This window comes from Thalassophryne amazonica, chromosome 16, assembly GCF_902500255.1.
Source record: "Thalassophryne amazonica chromosome 16, fThaAma1.1, whole genome shotgun sequence".
In the NCBI taxonomy this organism is placed as follows: domain Eukaryota; kingdom Metazoa; phylum Chordata; class Actinopteri; order Batrachoidiformes; family Batrachoididae; genus Thalassophryne; species Thalassophryne amazonica.
In genome coordinates, this window is record NC_047118.1 from 38,072,329 (window position 1) to 38,088,056 (window position 15,728).

At 44.4% G+C, this 15,728-nt stretch overlaps 1 protein-coding gene across 1 annotated transcript; it reads right to left on the bottom strand.

Annotated features, from left to right (window-relative positions):
- Nucleotides 1–3,274: 3,274 nt before the first annotated feature.
- Nucleotides 3,275–5,157, bottom strand: LOC117528700 (pleckstrin homology domain-containing family F member 2-like). The gene is made up of 2 exons (XM_034191340.1): nucleotides 4,956–5,157; nucleotides 3,275–3,970 (listed from the first exon to the last, which is right to left on the bottom strand). Exons 1-2 carry the CDS (start codon nucleotides 5,155–5,157, stop codon nucleotides 3,438–3,440), a joined length of 735 nt encoding a protein of 244 aa, XP_034047231.1. The 3' UTR covers nucleotides 3,275–3,437.
- Between the last annotated feature and the right edge of the window lie 10,571 nt (nucleotides 5,158–15,728).

Consider the following 15,728-nt stretch of genomic DNA (forward strand, 5'->3'; position numbering starts at 1 on the left):
ATTTTCACTCAGTTCCTGAGTTGGGCTGCCTACATTCTGGGGTTTAAATCTAACAATTTGTGAACCAAACCCTAACAGAATGAATCGGCCAGTTATCAACCCCACAGGCAGCTCCCCAACTTGGTGACATTTAAAGCCTTTGGAGACAAGTTTGGACTTTTCTTCAGTTTTTTTTTTTTTGGTAATCACTGTTGTTACACTCCTAGCAAGAGGAAAGACTTTTTGAATCTTACCTGGGATTTATTAGATGCTAATATTTGGGCTTTTGAGATATTTCCAGAGCAAGATGCAAGATCCCCCCCCAGGACAGCCACTGTGTCTTGGACAGTGTCACGCCCACAAAGCCCAACCTGAGGGACCTTAAAACAATTTTTTCACAATTGAGTTTTCTGTTTGACTGCATCCACTGTTCCTACACGCCAAAGGAATGCTATGATATGTTGTATCAAGCCTGGGACTTAGTAGAAGGTTGTTTGACTGTTTCCCTGGATTGTACAAACTGGATTCTTTGTTTGAGGTGGGCAGGCTCCTGGAGTGGGTGGAGAACCAGTGGAGTCTGAGAACCAGCTGCTGGCCGGATTCTCCAGACCGAGCTTTGACTATTCCTGGTCAGAGTCAGAGGACAGTTTTCTGTCCGATGCAGAGGGGGACTGCATGCTGGATCCCGTGGAAGACTCCAAAGCCCCGGATCTCCAACACACTGCTGAAGTATTTTTCAGATCGGGGATTTGTATATGGACTATTTAGACAGCACTGATCCTGTTGAACAAAACACAATACTTAGTTCCATTGAAAACATCACTCACACAGAACCAGGCCTCATGACCGCGTACCCTGACCTTCATCACATCCGGACTCTTTTCATTTGAAGACAGGTCTCCAAATACATAGATGACCCCATGGACTTTCTGTATTCTCCCTCACGTAGACCAGCATCCGACATCCTCACTATTCCTTCACCCGCTCCTGAGATCCGCATGACCTCTGCTTCAACCATCCACTTCGGTACCGGCACTCCCACATCCTGTAACCACACTGACTGTTACTCCGAACTGCACAACAGACACATCACCTCCCTTCATTCCACACATCTCCACATCACACGTACATGCTACTAAACCACCCACCGCACCACATCCCATGGCCGACCCGACTGCAATGCTGAATCTGATCACATCACTCCAGACCACCACTGCTAGTCAGCCAGCTTGCCACAGTCAGCCAGCTTGCACACCGGACCTCAGCCCTCCGTCACTAGCTTTGACGACCTCACACCTCCTCTGCAGGCGGCATTCTGCTCGTCTTTGCCGCAGTCAGCGACCTGGGGTTCCTGTGCTGCTGGAACCCCAGACACCACCACTTCTTGTGGATTCCCTTCAAGGCAAGGGAAGCTTGCCTCTGAGGAAGAAGAAACGTTGGGCTGCCTCTGGCTGTAGGAGCCGCTGTCTAGCTTCTGAGGGGGCTGTGCTCTCCAACCACCTCCTTCATCAGAGTCGGCGACTTATGTGACTCCTGAATTAACTGTGGCTTTGTGTTCCAGCTCGGGAGGGGTCGCAGAGGGTCTCTCTCCTGGATTTATTTTCTTCTGCACAGGTTTGGGAATAGGCCCAGTGTATTTAAACCCTCCCGGGGAACCGGTCATCACAGCCCTGGAGGAGTCAGTCAGCTCCGAGTCCAGAGAGGTCTGTGCTCCTTTGGGGCCATCTGCCTCTGGGCTTGGGGACACTGGGAACCCCAAACAACCACAGATTGTAGCGCCAGATGACATCTTCGAGATTTAGTCAGCTTCTCCCGGAACTCCCAGAAAAATGTTGTTCCTGCTGCTAGTTATCAATTACATATTACTCTGTGTTTTTGTTGGATCATAAATACTATTTACGTTTTAATGACGTCTGCAGGAAGGCGTGCATGTGCGCATACATGCGCTTTTGACAAGAGCGGAAGTTAGATTTGAGTTAGCAGAAGTTAGAATGCACATCGATGTCTCCAAAATGTCTAAATCACTCCAGAAGTGTTATCAAGTTAGAAAAACAGAGTTTTCAGTTTTAGAAGTGTCTATTTCTTGCTAGCTTTTACATAATATATGACAAAGAGGTTATATTTACACACAAACAAAATGGAGTTTGCAGCTAGCTAGACCAGCATGTGATGTCAAAACACTAACATCCACAAAATGTCATGTAAAGAGGTGCTATCAAGTTCCAAAAACAGCGTTTTCTGTTTTAGAAATGTTTATTTCTCTCTAGTTTTTACATATGACAAACTTAACGGAGCTTGCAGCTAGCTAGACCAGCCGCTGACATCATGGTGCCACTCTACTCTGATTAGCTGTCACCTCCTGCCCACAAAAAACAATAACAACAAAAAACCCCCAACAAAACAAAACAGAATGTGACTTTTTAACCTCTTAAAATAGGTCAACATTAGCCATTTCTGAACCCAAGAATGTTCCTCGTGAATTTGAAGAATTTGCAGCAACAGGACTGGACTTATGCTGAGCACAGACAAATGGACGCAAAGTCTTCACAATACCCAATGGTCATATTTGATGGCCTTGGGTAAAAATCAAGAGAGAGAGAGCGAGAGAGAGAGAAAATGGATATAAACATACAGCTTCTTGCATAGAGAATCCTAACAACAGGTTCTGTTGATTCATTGAACAAAACTCTGAGTTTATTGATTAAATCAGTGTCAGCGTGTTTAAAATGGAATAGATTCATAAAAATCACAACTAATATCTTGTGCAGGCAATGAGACACAAAGATTTTATTAAAAATATGTTTTAGAATTTATTGGCCACTTAAAAAAAACATTTAAAAGTGAAAATGCTTTTTGTTACATAAACAGTAACAGACACATTTTAAATCCCATTTAAAATAATTTTTTAGATAGTATGTTTAATTTAAATGTGTTTAATTTAAATATTTATACATACCTGTCATAATGTTAAATATATGGACAGAAATATATAATTCCAAAAATAATTAATATATACAGAACATTAAATGGACTGCATAGCACTTTTCCATCTATATCAGAAGCTTCACACCCACACTCACACACCGATGTCAAGGTGCTGCCATGCAAGGCGCTCACTATACACTGGGAGCAACTTGGGGATAAGGACCTTGTCCAAGGGCCTTAAGTGATTGGTCCTGACAGACAGGGGTTCGAACCGATGATCCCCTGGTCTCAAGCTCACTGCTAAACCACTAGACCATCACCTCCAAAGAGCTCTTCAAGAACATGGTCTAATAATTTACAACATTTATAATCTGCAGAATGCTGCATTAAAAAGTTTTTTCCGTATTGTTTGTCTCAACATTTGTGGTTGAACTGAATCAGTGCAAATGTCTGTGTGTTATAAAACAATGAAAGGTTTATAAGATGATTGTGGCACGTTGTGATCTGGATTCATTCAGAGGTCCTGGAGTCTATCAATGCAGCCACCTGGTGGGAGCCTGGTCCTCCATGGACTCCTCTACCTGGTCTTCATCACTGGATATGACCATTTCGTCGTCTTCTGAGCTGCTCCTCTCTGCACTGTCTTTTCTCACACAAGCTAACTCTGGAGTATCATTGGAGAGTGTGGAGTGACAGATCCTGCAGATCCTCTGATGCTTATTCGGGTCAATGTGTCTCAACAACGCTCTGTGCTTGGAGCAGGAATTACACACCACAAAGCCACAGTTTCTGCAGTGGTGTCGACGATGGGTCACAGTGAACGTGCTGTAGCAGCGCATGCAGATGGAAGATTCCTGGTCTGGGACCCAAGTAACAGCAAAGATAGATCCAGGTTGGCGGCCGCTGGTCTGCAGCAATTTGGACCGGCAACTTTCAATATGTTGCATCCACTCCTGCTTCTCCTGGCATGTAGAAGCTCCCACGAAGAAGGATTTCTTTGGTGTGCGAATGAGCCACTGGTTCTTCATGTTGAAACTGTCTTCCAAGTCCTCCAGCTGGATGTCCTCTGAAATGATGGAGAAGACTGTGTCACACTCTGAAGTGATCACAATGTGTGGACAATTAAAACAACATTTCTATTTCCAGTATAAGTGCTACACAGTGACTGGATTTTTAAAATCTCAGTCAAATATGTATGAGTTGGGTTTAACTTTTGAAGTGTTATTTTAACATTATTAGTGTAAAAGTCACAAAGAGTTGGAGATGTTTCTCAAAACTGTTCATATCCATTTTGATTCAGCTGTCTACAAGTGCATTGATACATATGTGCATTCAGATTTTAACTCTCAACAGTGCAATTTTCAAAACTGTAGAAGTAGTAAGTCCTGTGGAGGCCGACTGCTGCCAGTACTTATCCATGGATACCACAGTGTGATGCACTATGCCTTTATTAAATGTATTTTTAAGTGGATGTGCATACCAGCCCAGTCTCAGGTTTTTTTTTTCGTCCTCCCGTCATGAAATGATTCAAATTTGCGTGACAGGGTTTTTTTTAAACTCACTAATCCTAACCCTACTCCTACTCCTAACCTTAACCATAACCACCCAGACCCCCGCTGCACTTTTAATTACGTGCAGCCATCATGGAATAAATTAGAATGAATTTGTGCTGCCATGACAAAGATTTTGCACTTTTTGTGACAATACGATGAACCAATAGATTAATGTATAGTTTGTGCTGCTGAATCACAACATGCCGTAAGACTGGGTTGGTACATACATACAAACCCATGCATATTATTGTGGTAAGTACAGTAATAACAATAAAAAAAATCAATTAAACATGTGCAGCTGCAGGATAATGCCAAAATTCAACCAAAGCCTCAATAAACACAAATAAAACTATTCATTATCTGATTTGTTTGTAAATGAGAAACATTAAAATGTTAGTTTTCAATTGTTTCTTTCGATGAACTTGATGTTTTCCTTTTAAGCTCTAGTTTTCTATCAGGCTCATTCTGGTGTTGAGGAGTAGCAGAAGAATTACTCACCTAGTGGGATAATCTTCTGTGTTTTGTGCCAGTGGCCCTTAAGAACGATGCCGCCGTACACCAACACATCATTGAAGAGGAAGAAGGACTTTGTTTTGGGCCCTCGACGACTCAGTTTAGTCAGTCTGCCGTGTCCGATCAGAACCCGATTTGCCTGGATCAGGTCATGGTTCTGCAGAGGATGTGTGAGCTGATCAGTCATGGTGCCCAAACTTTGGGAGTAGAACCAACAAATACAAAGGAAGAAGAAAGACAGCAGTGAGAGTGAAATCCTTTCTGACTGTGTCGAGCTGCAGCTCTGTGGATGTTGTTCTGGGTGTGTGCCTCACCTCTTACATTAGACATTTAAGTCTTGTGATGTGATGATGCAAAAGGGACAAAGGAGGGTGTGTGTGCAGAGTCTCATATATAATTAACAGCATTTTCCACGTACCAGTGTTATGATGATGATGAGGGGACTACTATTCAATCAATCAATTTCAATCAATCAATCAATTTTATTTATATAGCGCCAAATCACAACAAACAGTTGCCCCAAGGCGCTTTATACTGTAAGGCAAGGCCATACAATAATTACGTAAAAACCCCAACGGTCAAAACGACCCCCTGTGAGCAAGCACTTGGCGACAGTGGGAAGGAAAAACTCCCTTTTAACAGGAAGAAACCTCCAGCAGAACCAGGCTCAGGGAGGGGCAGTCTTCTGCTGGGACTGGTTGGGGCTGAGGGAGAGAACCAGGAAAAAGACATGCTGTGGAGGGGAGCAGAGATCAATCACTAATGATTAAATGCAGAGTGGTGCATACAGAGCAAAAAGAGAAAGAAACACTCAGTGCATCATGGGAACCCCCCAGCAGTCTAAGTCTATAGCAGCATAACTAAGGGATGGTTCAGGGTCACCTGATCCAGCCCTAACTATAAGCTTTAGCAAAAAGGAAAGTTTTAAGCCTAATCTTAAAAGTAGAGAGGGTGTCTGTCTCCCTGATCTGAATTGGGAGCTGGTTCCACAGGAGAGGAGCCTGAAAGCTGAAGGCTCTGCCTCCCATTCTACTCTTATAAACCCTAGGGGTGATATGGTACTATGAGGTCCCTAAGATAAGATGGGACCTGATTATTCAAAACCTTATAAGTAAGAAGAAGAATTTTAAATTCTATTCTAGAATTAACAGGAAGCCAATGAAGAGAGGCCAACACGGGTGAGATATGCTCTCTCCTTCTAGTCCCCGTTAGTACTCTAGCTGCAGCATTTTGAATTAACTGAAGGCTTTTCAGGGAACCTTTAGGACAACATGATAATAATGAATTACAATAGTCCAGCCTAGAGGAAATAAATGAATGAATTAGTTTTTCAGCATCACTCTGAGACAAGACCTTTCTAATTTTAGAGATATTGTGTAAATGCAAAAAAGCAGTCCTACACATTTGTTTAATATGCGCTTTGAATGACATATCCTGATCAAAAATGACTCCAAGATTTCTCACAGTATTACTAGAGGTCAGGGTAATGCCATCCAGAGTAAGGATCTGGTTAGACACCATGTTTCTAAGATTTGTGGGGCCAAGTACAATAACTTCAGTTTTATCTGAGTTTAAAAGCAGGAAATTAGAGGTCATCCATGTCTTTATGTCTGTAAGACAATCCTGCAGTTTAGCTAATTGGTGTGTGTCCTCTGGCTTCATGGATAGATAAAGCTGGGTATCATCTGTGTAACAATGAAAATTTAAGCAATGCTGTCTAATAATACTGCCTAAGGGAAACATGTATAAAGTGAATAAAATTGGTCCTAGCACAGAACCTTGTGGAACTCCATAATTAACCTTAGTCTGTGAAGAAGATTCCCCATTTACATGAACAAATTGTAATCTGTTAGATAAATATGATTCAAACCACCGCAGCGCAGTGCCTTTAATACCTATGGCATGCTCTAATCTCAATAATAAATTTTTATGGTCAACAGTATCAAAAGCAGCACTGAGGTCTAACAGAACAAGCACAGAGATGAGTCCACTGTCTGAGGCCATAAGAAGATCATTTGTAACCTTCACTAATGCTGTTTCTGTACTATGACGAATTCTAAAACCTGACTGAAACTCTTCAAATAGACCATTCCTCTGCAGATGATCAGTTAGCTGTTTTACAACTACCCTTTCAAGAATTTTTGAGAGAAAAGGAAGGTTGGAGATTGGCCTATAATTAGCTAAGATAGCTGGGTCAAGTGATGGCTTTTTAAGTAATGGTTTAATTACTGCCATCTTAAAAGCCTGTGGTACATAGCCAACTAATAAAGATAGATTGATCATATTTAAGATCGAAGCATTAAATAATGGTAGGGCTTCCTTGAGCAGCCTGGTAGGAATGGGGTCTAATAGACATGTTGATGGTTTGGATGAAGTAACTAATGAAAATAACTCAGACAGAACAATCTGAGAGAAAGAGTCTAACCAAATACCGGCATCACTGAAAGCAGCCAAAGATAACGATACGTCTTTGGGATGGTTATGAGTAATTTTTTCTCTAATAGTTAAAATTTTATTAGCAAAGAAAGTCATGAAGTCATTACTAGTTAAAGTTAAAGGAATACTCGGCTCAATAGAGCTCTGACTCTTTGTCAGCCTGGCTACAGTGCTGAAAAGAAACCTGGGGTTGTTCTTATTTTGTTCAATTAGTGATGAGTAGTAAGATGTCCTAGCTTTACGGAGGGCTTTTTTATAGAGCAACAGACTCTTTTTCCAGGCTAAGTGAAGATCTTCTAAATTAGTGAGACGCCATTTCCTCTCCAACTTACGGGTTATCTGCTTTAAGCTGCGAGTTTGTGAGTTATACCACGGAGTCAGGCGCTTCTGATTTAAAGCTCTCTTTTTCAGAGGAGGTACAGCATCCAAAGTTGTCTTTAATGAGGATGTAAAACTATTGACGAGATACTCTATCTCACTTACAGAGTTTAGGTAGCTACTCTGCACTGTGTTGGTATATGGCATTAGAGAACATAAAGAAGGAATCATATCCTTAAACCTAGTTACAGCGCTTTCTGAAAGACTTCTAGTGTAATGAAACTTATTTCCCACTGCTGGGTAGTCCATCAGAGTAAATGTAAATGTTATTAAGAAATGATCAGACAGAAGGGAGTTTTCAGGGAATACTGTTAAGTCTTCAATTTCCATACCATAAGTCAGAACAAGATCTAAGATATGATTAAAGTGGTGGGTGGACTCATTTACATTTTGAGCAAAGCCAATTGAGTCTAATAATAGATTAAATGCAGTGTTGAGGCTGTCATTCTCAGCATCTGTGTGGATGTTAAAATCGCCCACTATAATTATCTTATCTGAGCTAAGCACTAAGTCAGACAAAAGGTCTGAAAATTCACAGAGAAACTCACAGTAACGACGAGGTGGACGATAGATAATAACAAATAAAACTGGTTTTTGGGACTTCCAATTTGGATGGACAAGACTAAGAATCAAGCTTTCAAATGAATTAAAGCTCTGTCTGGGTTTTTGATTAATTAATAAGCTGGAATGGAAGATTGCTGCTAATCCTCCGCCTCGGCCCGTGCTACGAGCATTCTGGCAGTTAGTGTGACTCGGGGGAGTTGACTCATTTAAACTAACTAACTCACCATCTCGTCTACTATTATTATAGTTATTATAAGTAGTAGTAGTAGTAGTAGTAGTAGTAGTAGTAGTAGTAGTAGTGGCCTGCAGACAATTCCTGATTCAAACCCCACTCCTGCCACATTTCTCCATGTTCTGTGGAGTTGCGTTAGCAAAGGATCCGGTGTAAATCTTGTGCCAAGTCAACATGCAGATCCACCTTGGATCTGCTGTGGCCACACCGAGTGAAAACGAGGGAACAAGAGCAGACTTACTTTATTATGGGTGGTGGCCAAACGGTTAAGTGTACAAGGTTACCAGTTCAAGGCAGCCCTGCCCACTCTCCATTTAGAGCTGCACAAGCACGGGCATCCTTTGTAAAACTTGTGCCAAATCTTGTGTAGCAACCCTGTGTGAAAATAAGGGAGAAGCTGATGGGTCTTACTTACTAATTATTATCATTTTAGCATTGTTGCAGAAATAATAACACAATTCCTTGATCAGAGGATTTTCTCATTACAACAATTTCTCTGACTACAGTAAAAATGTATTAATTTATTTGCTGTTTTCAACTAATATAGTACATAAAGTACTGTGCAAAGGTTTAGGTGTGTTTAGCATCCAGGACATGAATAAATATATTATAGTTATAAATAATTCAAAATCAGTAAAATATGTCACCACTTTTCACTTTCAAACATGTTTTTTTAATCATTCCAACATTAACTTTTAAGTCATTCCTCATTTTCCCCATCAAACATAAAATCTTTGTTCCAAAATGACAATCGCAGTTATGTCCATTAGCCATATTTACTGTAGATTTAGTCATGTAGTTTATATTGTTCCAGTTGGTTGTTTTTTTCCTGAACTTGTGTGTGTCCTCCTGTCTGTCAATGTGTGACTAAAGACCTGCCGCGCGTCAAAGGGATTTTTTTTCAGTTGCTCTCTCAGAATCCACACAGACAGGTGCAGCAGTTTTACAGTAAAATCATTTTGTACGTTTCCTTCAGACATATATACACATATATATTTGCAGTAAATCTGTCCTAAAACACACTAACATGATAAAATGGCATTCTCCTGAGGTCATATTGCAGTTAGGGGTGTGGCCTAAACCAAACATCCCAGAATCATTGTCACATTTAACTTTCTTCATGAAGTAAACTGGGATAAAAGCAGTGACAGTCCCAAATTTCTTCCCGTCACAGTTGAGTCTTTAGTTTGACTGTGGAGTCAAACCTATTACTACATAACTGCAGTGAGACGATGGAATGAGAAAAATCTGCCCTCACCTGTTTGGTGGCTCCACACAAGGAAAGGAGGCCTACGCATTTTTTTCTTCTTTTCATTCTGGTAAATGACATATTATAGTCAGTGAACAAAGACCTGGTTTTTAAAGTGACATGATTTTTATGGGCATTGTGATGCCACATTTACAGGGGATTATTCTCATACTGAAATCACCTTTGGTAAGCCGTAAAACAGCTCTGGGTTCATGATACTGTACATTGTCACATCAACCACACTGTCCAACCACACAGGGTCCTAACTGGCAGAACCACACAGTAAGACAGGAAGAAACTCAACCTTGAAATCATTTAAAACATATTTTTACCCAAGGCCATCAAATATGGCCATCGGTGTGCAGCCAGTACATTCTGAGTGCCGGTCCCAAGCCCGGATAAATGAGGAGGGTTGCGTCAGGAAGGGCATCCGGCGTAAAACAAGCCAACCGAACTATGCAGACTCAGAATCGAATTCCCATACCGGATCGGTTGCGGCCCGGATTAACAACGTCCGCCACCGGTCCTATTGCCCAACAGGGTGCCGGTGGAAATTGGGCTACTGCTGGGCGAAGACAATGAAGAAGAGGAGGAAAACGTTGCCACGAACAGCGGGAGAAGAAGAAAACTAGAAGGGTGGAAATGAGAGTGGGGACTTTGAATGTTGGTAGTATGACTGGTAAAGGGAGAGAGCTGGCTGATATGATGGAGAGGAGAAAGGTAGACATATTGTGTGTGCAAGAGACCAAGTGGAAGGGAAGTAAGAGCAGGAGCATCGGCGGTGGGTACAAGTTGTTGTACCATGGTGAGGACAGGAAGAGAAATGGTGTTGGGGTCATTTTAAAGGAAGAGTATGGTAAAAGTGTGTTGGAGGTTAAGCGAGTGTCTGACAGGGTGATGAGTGTGAAGTTGGAAATTGAAGGGGTGATGATGAATATCATCAGTGCATATGCCCCACAGGTTGGTTGTGAGATGAAGGAGAAAGAAGATTTCTGGAGTGTGTTAGATGAGGTGGTGGAGAGTGTGCCCAAGCATGAAAGAGTGGTGATAGGAGCAGACTTCAATGGGCATGTTGGTGAAGGGAACAGAGGTGATGAGGAAGTAATGGGTAGATATGGTATCAAGGATAGGAATGGGGAAGGACAGATGGTAATTGATTTTGCAAAAAGGATGGAAATGGCTGTGGTGAATACCTACTTTAAGAAAAGGGAGGAGCACAGGGTAACATATAAGAGTGGAGGAAGGTGCACACAGGTGGACTACATTCTTTATAGGAGATGCAAGCTAAAAAAAATCACAGACTGTAAGGTGGTAGCAGGAGAGAGTGTCACTAGACAGCACAGGATGGTTGTTTGTAGGATGACTTTAGAGGTAAAGAAGAAGAGAGTGAGAGCTCAACAAAGGATCAGATGGTGGAAGCTGAAGGAGGAAGACTGTTGTGTGAAATTTAGCGAGCAGGTGAGAGAAGCACTGGTTGGAGGGGAAGCAATTTTGGACAACTGGAAAAGTACTGCAGATGTGGTGAGGGAGACAGCTAGGACAGTACTGGGTATGACATCTGTTCAGTGGAAGGAAGACAAGGAGACTTGGTGGTGGAATGAAGAGGTCCAGGAAATCATAAGGAGAAAGAGGTTGGCGAAAAAGTTTTGGGATAGTCGGAGAGATGAAGAAAGTAGACAGGAGTACAAGGAGATGCAGCGTAAGGCGAAAAGAGAAGTGGCAAAAGCAAAGGAAAAGGCATATTGCGAGCTGTACAAGAAGTTGAATAGTAAGGAAGGAGAAAAGGACTTGTACCGATTGGCCAGACAAAGGGACAGAGCTGGAAAGGATGTGCAGCAGGTTAGGGTGGTAAAAGATGCACATGGTAATGTGCTGACAAGTGAGGAGTGTGTGCTGAGAAGGTGGAGGGAATATTTTGCAGAGTTGATGAATAAAGAAAATGAGCGAGAGAAAAGGCTGGATGATGTGGTGAGAGTAAATCAGGAAGTACAAGAGATTAGCAAGGAAGAAGTGAGGGCTGCTATGAAGAGGATGAAGAGTGGAAAGGCAGTCGGTCCAGATGACATTCCAGTGGAGGCATGGAAATGTCTAGGAGAGATGGCAGTAGAGTTTCTAACCAGATTGTTTAATAAAATCTTGGAAAGTGAGAGCATGCCTGAGGCGTGGAGACGAAGTGTGCTGGTTCCTATTTTCAAGAACAAGGGTGATGTGCAGAGCTGCAGTAACTACAGAGGCATAAAGCTGATCAGCCACAGCATGAAGTTATGGGAAAGAGTAGTAGAAGCTAGGCTTAGAAAACAGGTGAAGATCTGTGAGCAGCAATATGGGTTCATGCCAAGAAAGAGCACTACAGATGCAATGTTTGCTCTGAGAATACTGTTGGAAAAGTACAGAGAAGGACAGAAAGAGTTACATTGTGTGTTTGTGGACTTAGAAAAAGCTTATGATAGGGTGCCAAGAGAAGAGTTGTGGTATTGTATGAGGAAGTCTGGAGTGGCAGAGAAGTATGTTAGGGTAGTGCAGGACATGTACAAGAATAGTGTGACAGCGGTGAGATGCGCAGTCAGAATGACAGACTCATTCAAGGTGGAGGTGGGATTACACCAAGGATCAGCTCTGAGTCCTTTCTTGTTTGCAGTGGTGATGGACAGGTTGACGGATGAGATCAGACAGGAGTCCCCATGGACTATGATGTTTGCAGATGACATTGTGATCTGTAGTGAGAGTAGAGAGCAAGTTGAGTCTAGTCTGGAGAAGTGGAGATATGCTTTGGAGAGAAGGGGAATGAAAGTCAGTAGAAGCAAGACTGAGTACATGTGTGTGAATGAGAGGGAGCCCAGTGGAATAGTGCAGTTACAAGGAGTAGAAGTGGTGAAAGTAGATGAGTTTAAATATTTGGGGTCAACTGTTCAAAGTAATGGAGAGTGTGGTAGAGAGGTGAAGAAGAGAGTGCAGGCAGGGTGGAGTGGGTGGAGAAAGGTGGCAGGAGTGATTTGTGACCGAAGAATATCAGCAAGGGTGAAGGAGAAAGTTTACAAAACAGTAGTGAGACCAGCTATGTTGTATGGTTTAGAGACAGTGGCACTAACAAAAAGACAGGAGGGAGAGCTGGAGGTGGCAGAGCTGAAGATGTTGAGATTCTCTTTGGGAGTGACAAGAATGGACAAGATTAGGAATGAACATATCAGAGGGACAGCTCAGGTGGGACGGTTTGGAGACAAAGTCAGAGAGGCGAGATTGAGATGGTTTGGACATGTGCAGAGGAGGGACCCAGTGTATATAGCGAGAAGGATGCTGAGGATGGAGCCACCAGGCAGGAGGAGAAGAGGGAGACCAAAGAGGAGGTTCATGGATGTGCTGAGAGAGGACATGCAGGTGGTTGGTGTGACAGAGGAAGATAGAGAGGACAGGGTGAGATGGAAACGATTGATCTGCTGTGGCGACCCCTAACAGGAACAGCCGAAAGACAAAGAAGAAGGTATTGTGAAGGCTTTGCGTCTGTCTGTCTATCTGTCCATTTGTCTGTGCTCAGCATATGTCCAGTCCTATTACTCCCAGAGTCTTCAAATTCACAGGGAACATTCTTGGGACACCGACCTTGGAGAACATTCATCATTCATCATTCATCATTATCTTAATGTTTCTCTAGGGTTATCCTAATGTTTCTCTAGGGTTATCCCAATGTTTCGCTAGGGTTATCCTAATGTTTCTCCAGGGTTTGTTGTGAAAGTTTAGTGACACGGACCCATATCAGGGGGCGCAAATGAACGGACAATAGAAGGAGTCAAATTTGAACACTTTACTGTTGTGAATGCCACAACCACACACAGCAGATTATAGAATGATACAAAGTCAATGGATAAAGGTGTCGTGTGGGCAGGCTCGACGATAGGAGACGTCTGTCTAAAGAAGAACCGGAACCACACGATTTCCTCCACCACCGAACCCGAAGGATACTGGAGCCGCCAGGTCCCGAATCCCCCAGGTGGCCACCGTCTCCGCGTGTCGGATCTGGTACTGCTGGCGAAGAGCAAAGACAGTCAAGTGTGGGTGTGTACACCCAGTAACAACAACGGTGGGAATTCCACCTCCACCTCAAATCACACACTCGTGCAGCTCCTGTTTCAACACTTATCTGGAAAGAGTGAGAGGCGAAGACGTCGGCACTCTCACAAACCACCAATCAGCGGACAAGGCTCCACAGGAAAGAGGCTGCAAAAAGAGTTCAGACTAAGATACAGTTTAGTTTATGACTGAGAATATTACCTCCTTAGAAGAACGATATCTCGGCGATGTGGTGGAGGTGTCATCCTGCTTTTATCTGGGGTGAAGTGCAGATGATCGGTGACAGCTGTCATAGTTGATGAGTGACAGCTGTCACCTCGGCTGTTCCTGTGAGGCGGCAGCGCCCTCTCGTGCCTGAAGCCCGCAGTTCAGGCAGGGTGCCCTCTGGTGGTGGGCCAGCAGTACCTCCTCTTCTGGCAGCCCACACAACAGGACCCCCCCCCTCAACGGGCACCTCCTGGCGCCCGACCAGGCTTGTCCGGGTGGCGATGATAAAAATCGGCCAGGAGGGCCGGGTCCAGGATGAAGCTCCTCTTCACCCAGGAGCGTTCTTCGGGTCCATACCCCTCCCAGTCCACCAAATATTGGAAACCCCGGCCCATTCGACGGACGTGCAGGAGCCGGCGCACTGTCCAAGCTGGCTCCCCGTCGATGATACGGGCAGGAGGTGGCGCCGGACCGGGTGCACAGAGGGGTGAGGTGAGACGTGGTTTCAACCTTGAAACGTGGAATACTGGATGAATCCGCAGTGAGGCCGGGAGTTGGAGCCTCACTGCGGCGGGACTGAGGACCTTGAGGATCTTGAAGGGCCCGATGTACCGGTCCTTCAGTTTGGGGGAATCCACCTGGAGGGGAATGTCCCTTGTGGATAGCCACACCTCCTGCCCGGGCCGATATGCGGGGGCTGGGGACCGTCGACGGTCTGCATGGGTCTTTGCCCTCGTCCGGGCCCTCAACAAGGCCGAACGGGCGGTGCACCACACCCGACGGCATCTCCGCAGGTGGGCCTGGACCGAGGGTACACCGACCTCTCCCTCCACCACAGGAAACAAAGGGGGCTGGTACCCCAGACACACCTCGAACGGGGAGAGGCCGGTGGCAGAGGACACTTAGCTGTTATGCGCATACTCGATCCAGGCCAGGTGTTCACTCCAAGCCGTCGGGTGTGCGGATGTGGTACATCGCAGGGCCTGCTCCAGCTCTTGGTTAGCCCGTTCAGCCTGTCCGTTGGTCTGAGGGTGATACCCAGACGAGAGGCTCACGGTGGCCCCCATCTCCCGGCAGAAACTTCTCCAAACCTGCGAGGAAAACTGGGGACCACGATCTGAGATGATGTCTGTTGGTATCCCATGCAGACGTACGACATGGTGGACCAGGAGATCCGCTGTCTCCTGGGCCGATGGGAGCTTCGGGAGGGCCACGAAGTGGGCCGCCTTGGAGAACCGGTCCACTATCATGAGGATGGTGGTGTGCCCCCAGGACGGCGGGAGGCCCGTGACGAAATCCAGACCAGCCTCAGCCCCAACCAGTCCCAGCAGAAGATTGCCCCTCCCTGAGCCTGGTTCTGCTGGAGGTTTCTTCCTGTTAAAAGGGAGTTTTTCCTTCCCACTGTAGCCAAGTGCTTGCTGACAGGGGGTCGTTTTGACCCTTGGGGTTTTACATAATTATTGTATGGCCTTGCCTTACAATATAAAGCGCCTTGGGGCAACTGTTTGTTGTGATTTGGCGCTATATAAAAAAATTGATTGATTGATTGATTGAATGTGGGACCAGGGGCGATGAGGCACAGGAAGCGGCTGAAGGAGTCCCTGTGCCTTTTGGTGGTCCGCCTTGC

What these genes read in the sequence shown, in the direction of transcription:
- LOC117528700 (XM_034191340.1), bottom strand. Translation starts at nt 5,157, where the DNA reads ATGACTGATCAGCTCACACATCCTCTGCAGAACCATGACCTGATCCAG. An exon ending in ACAGAAGATTATCCCACTAG is followed by an intron (nt 3,971 to 4,955) that starts GTGAGTAATTCT and finishes CCATCATTTCAG; the next exon opens with AGGACATCCAGCTGGAGGAC.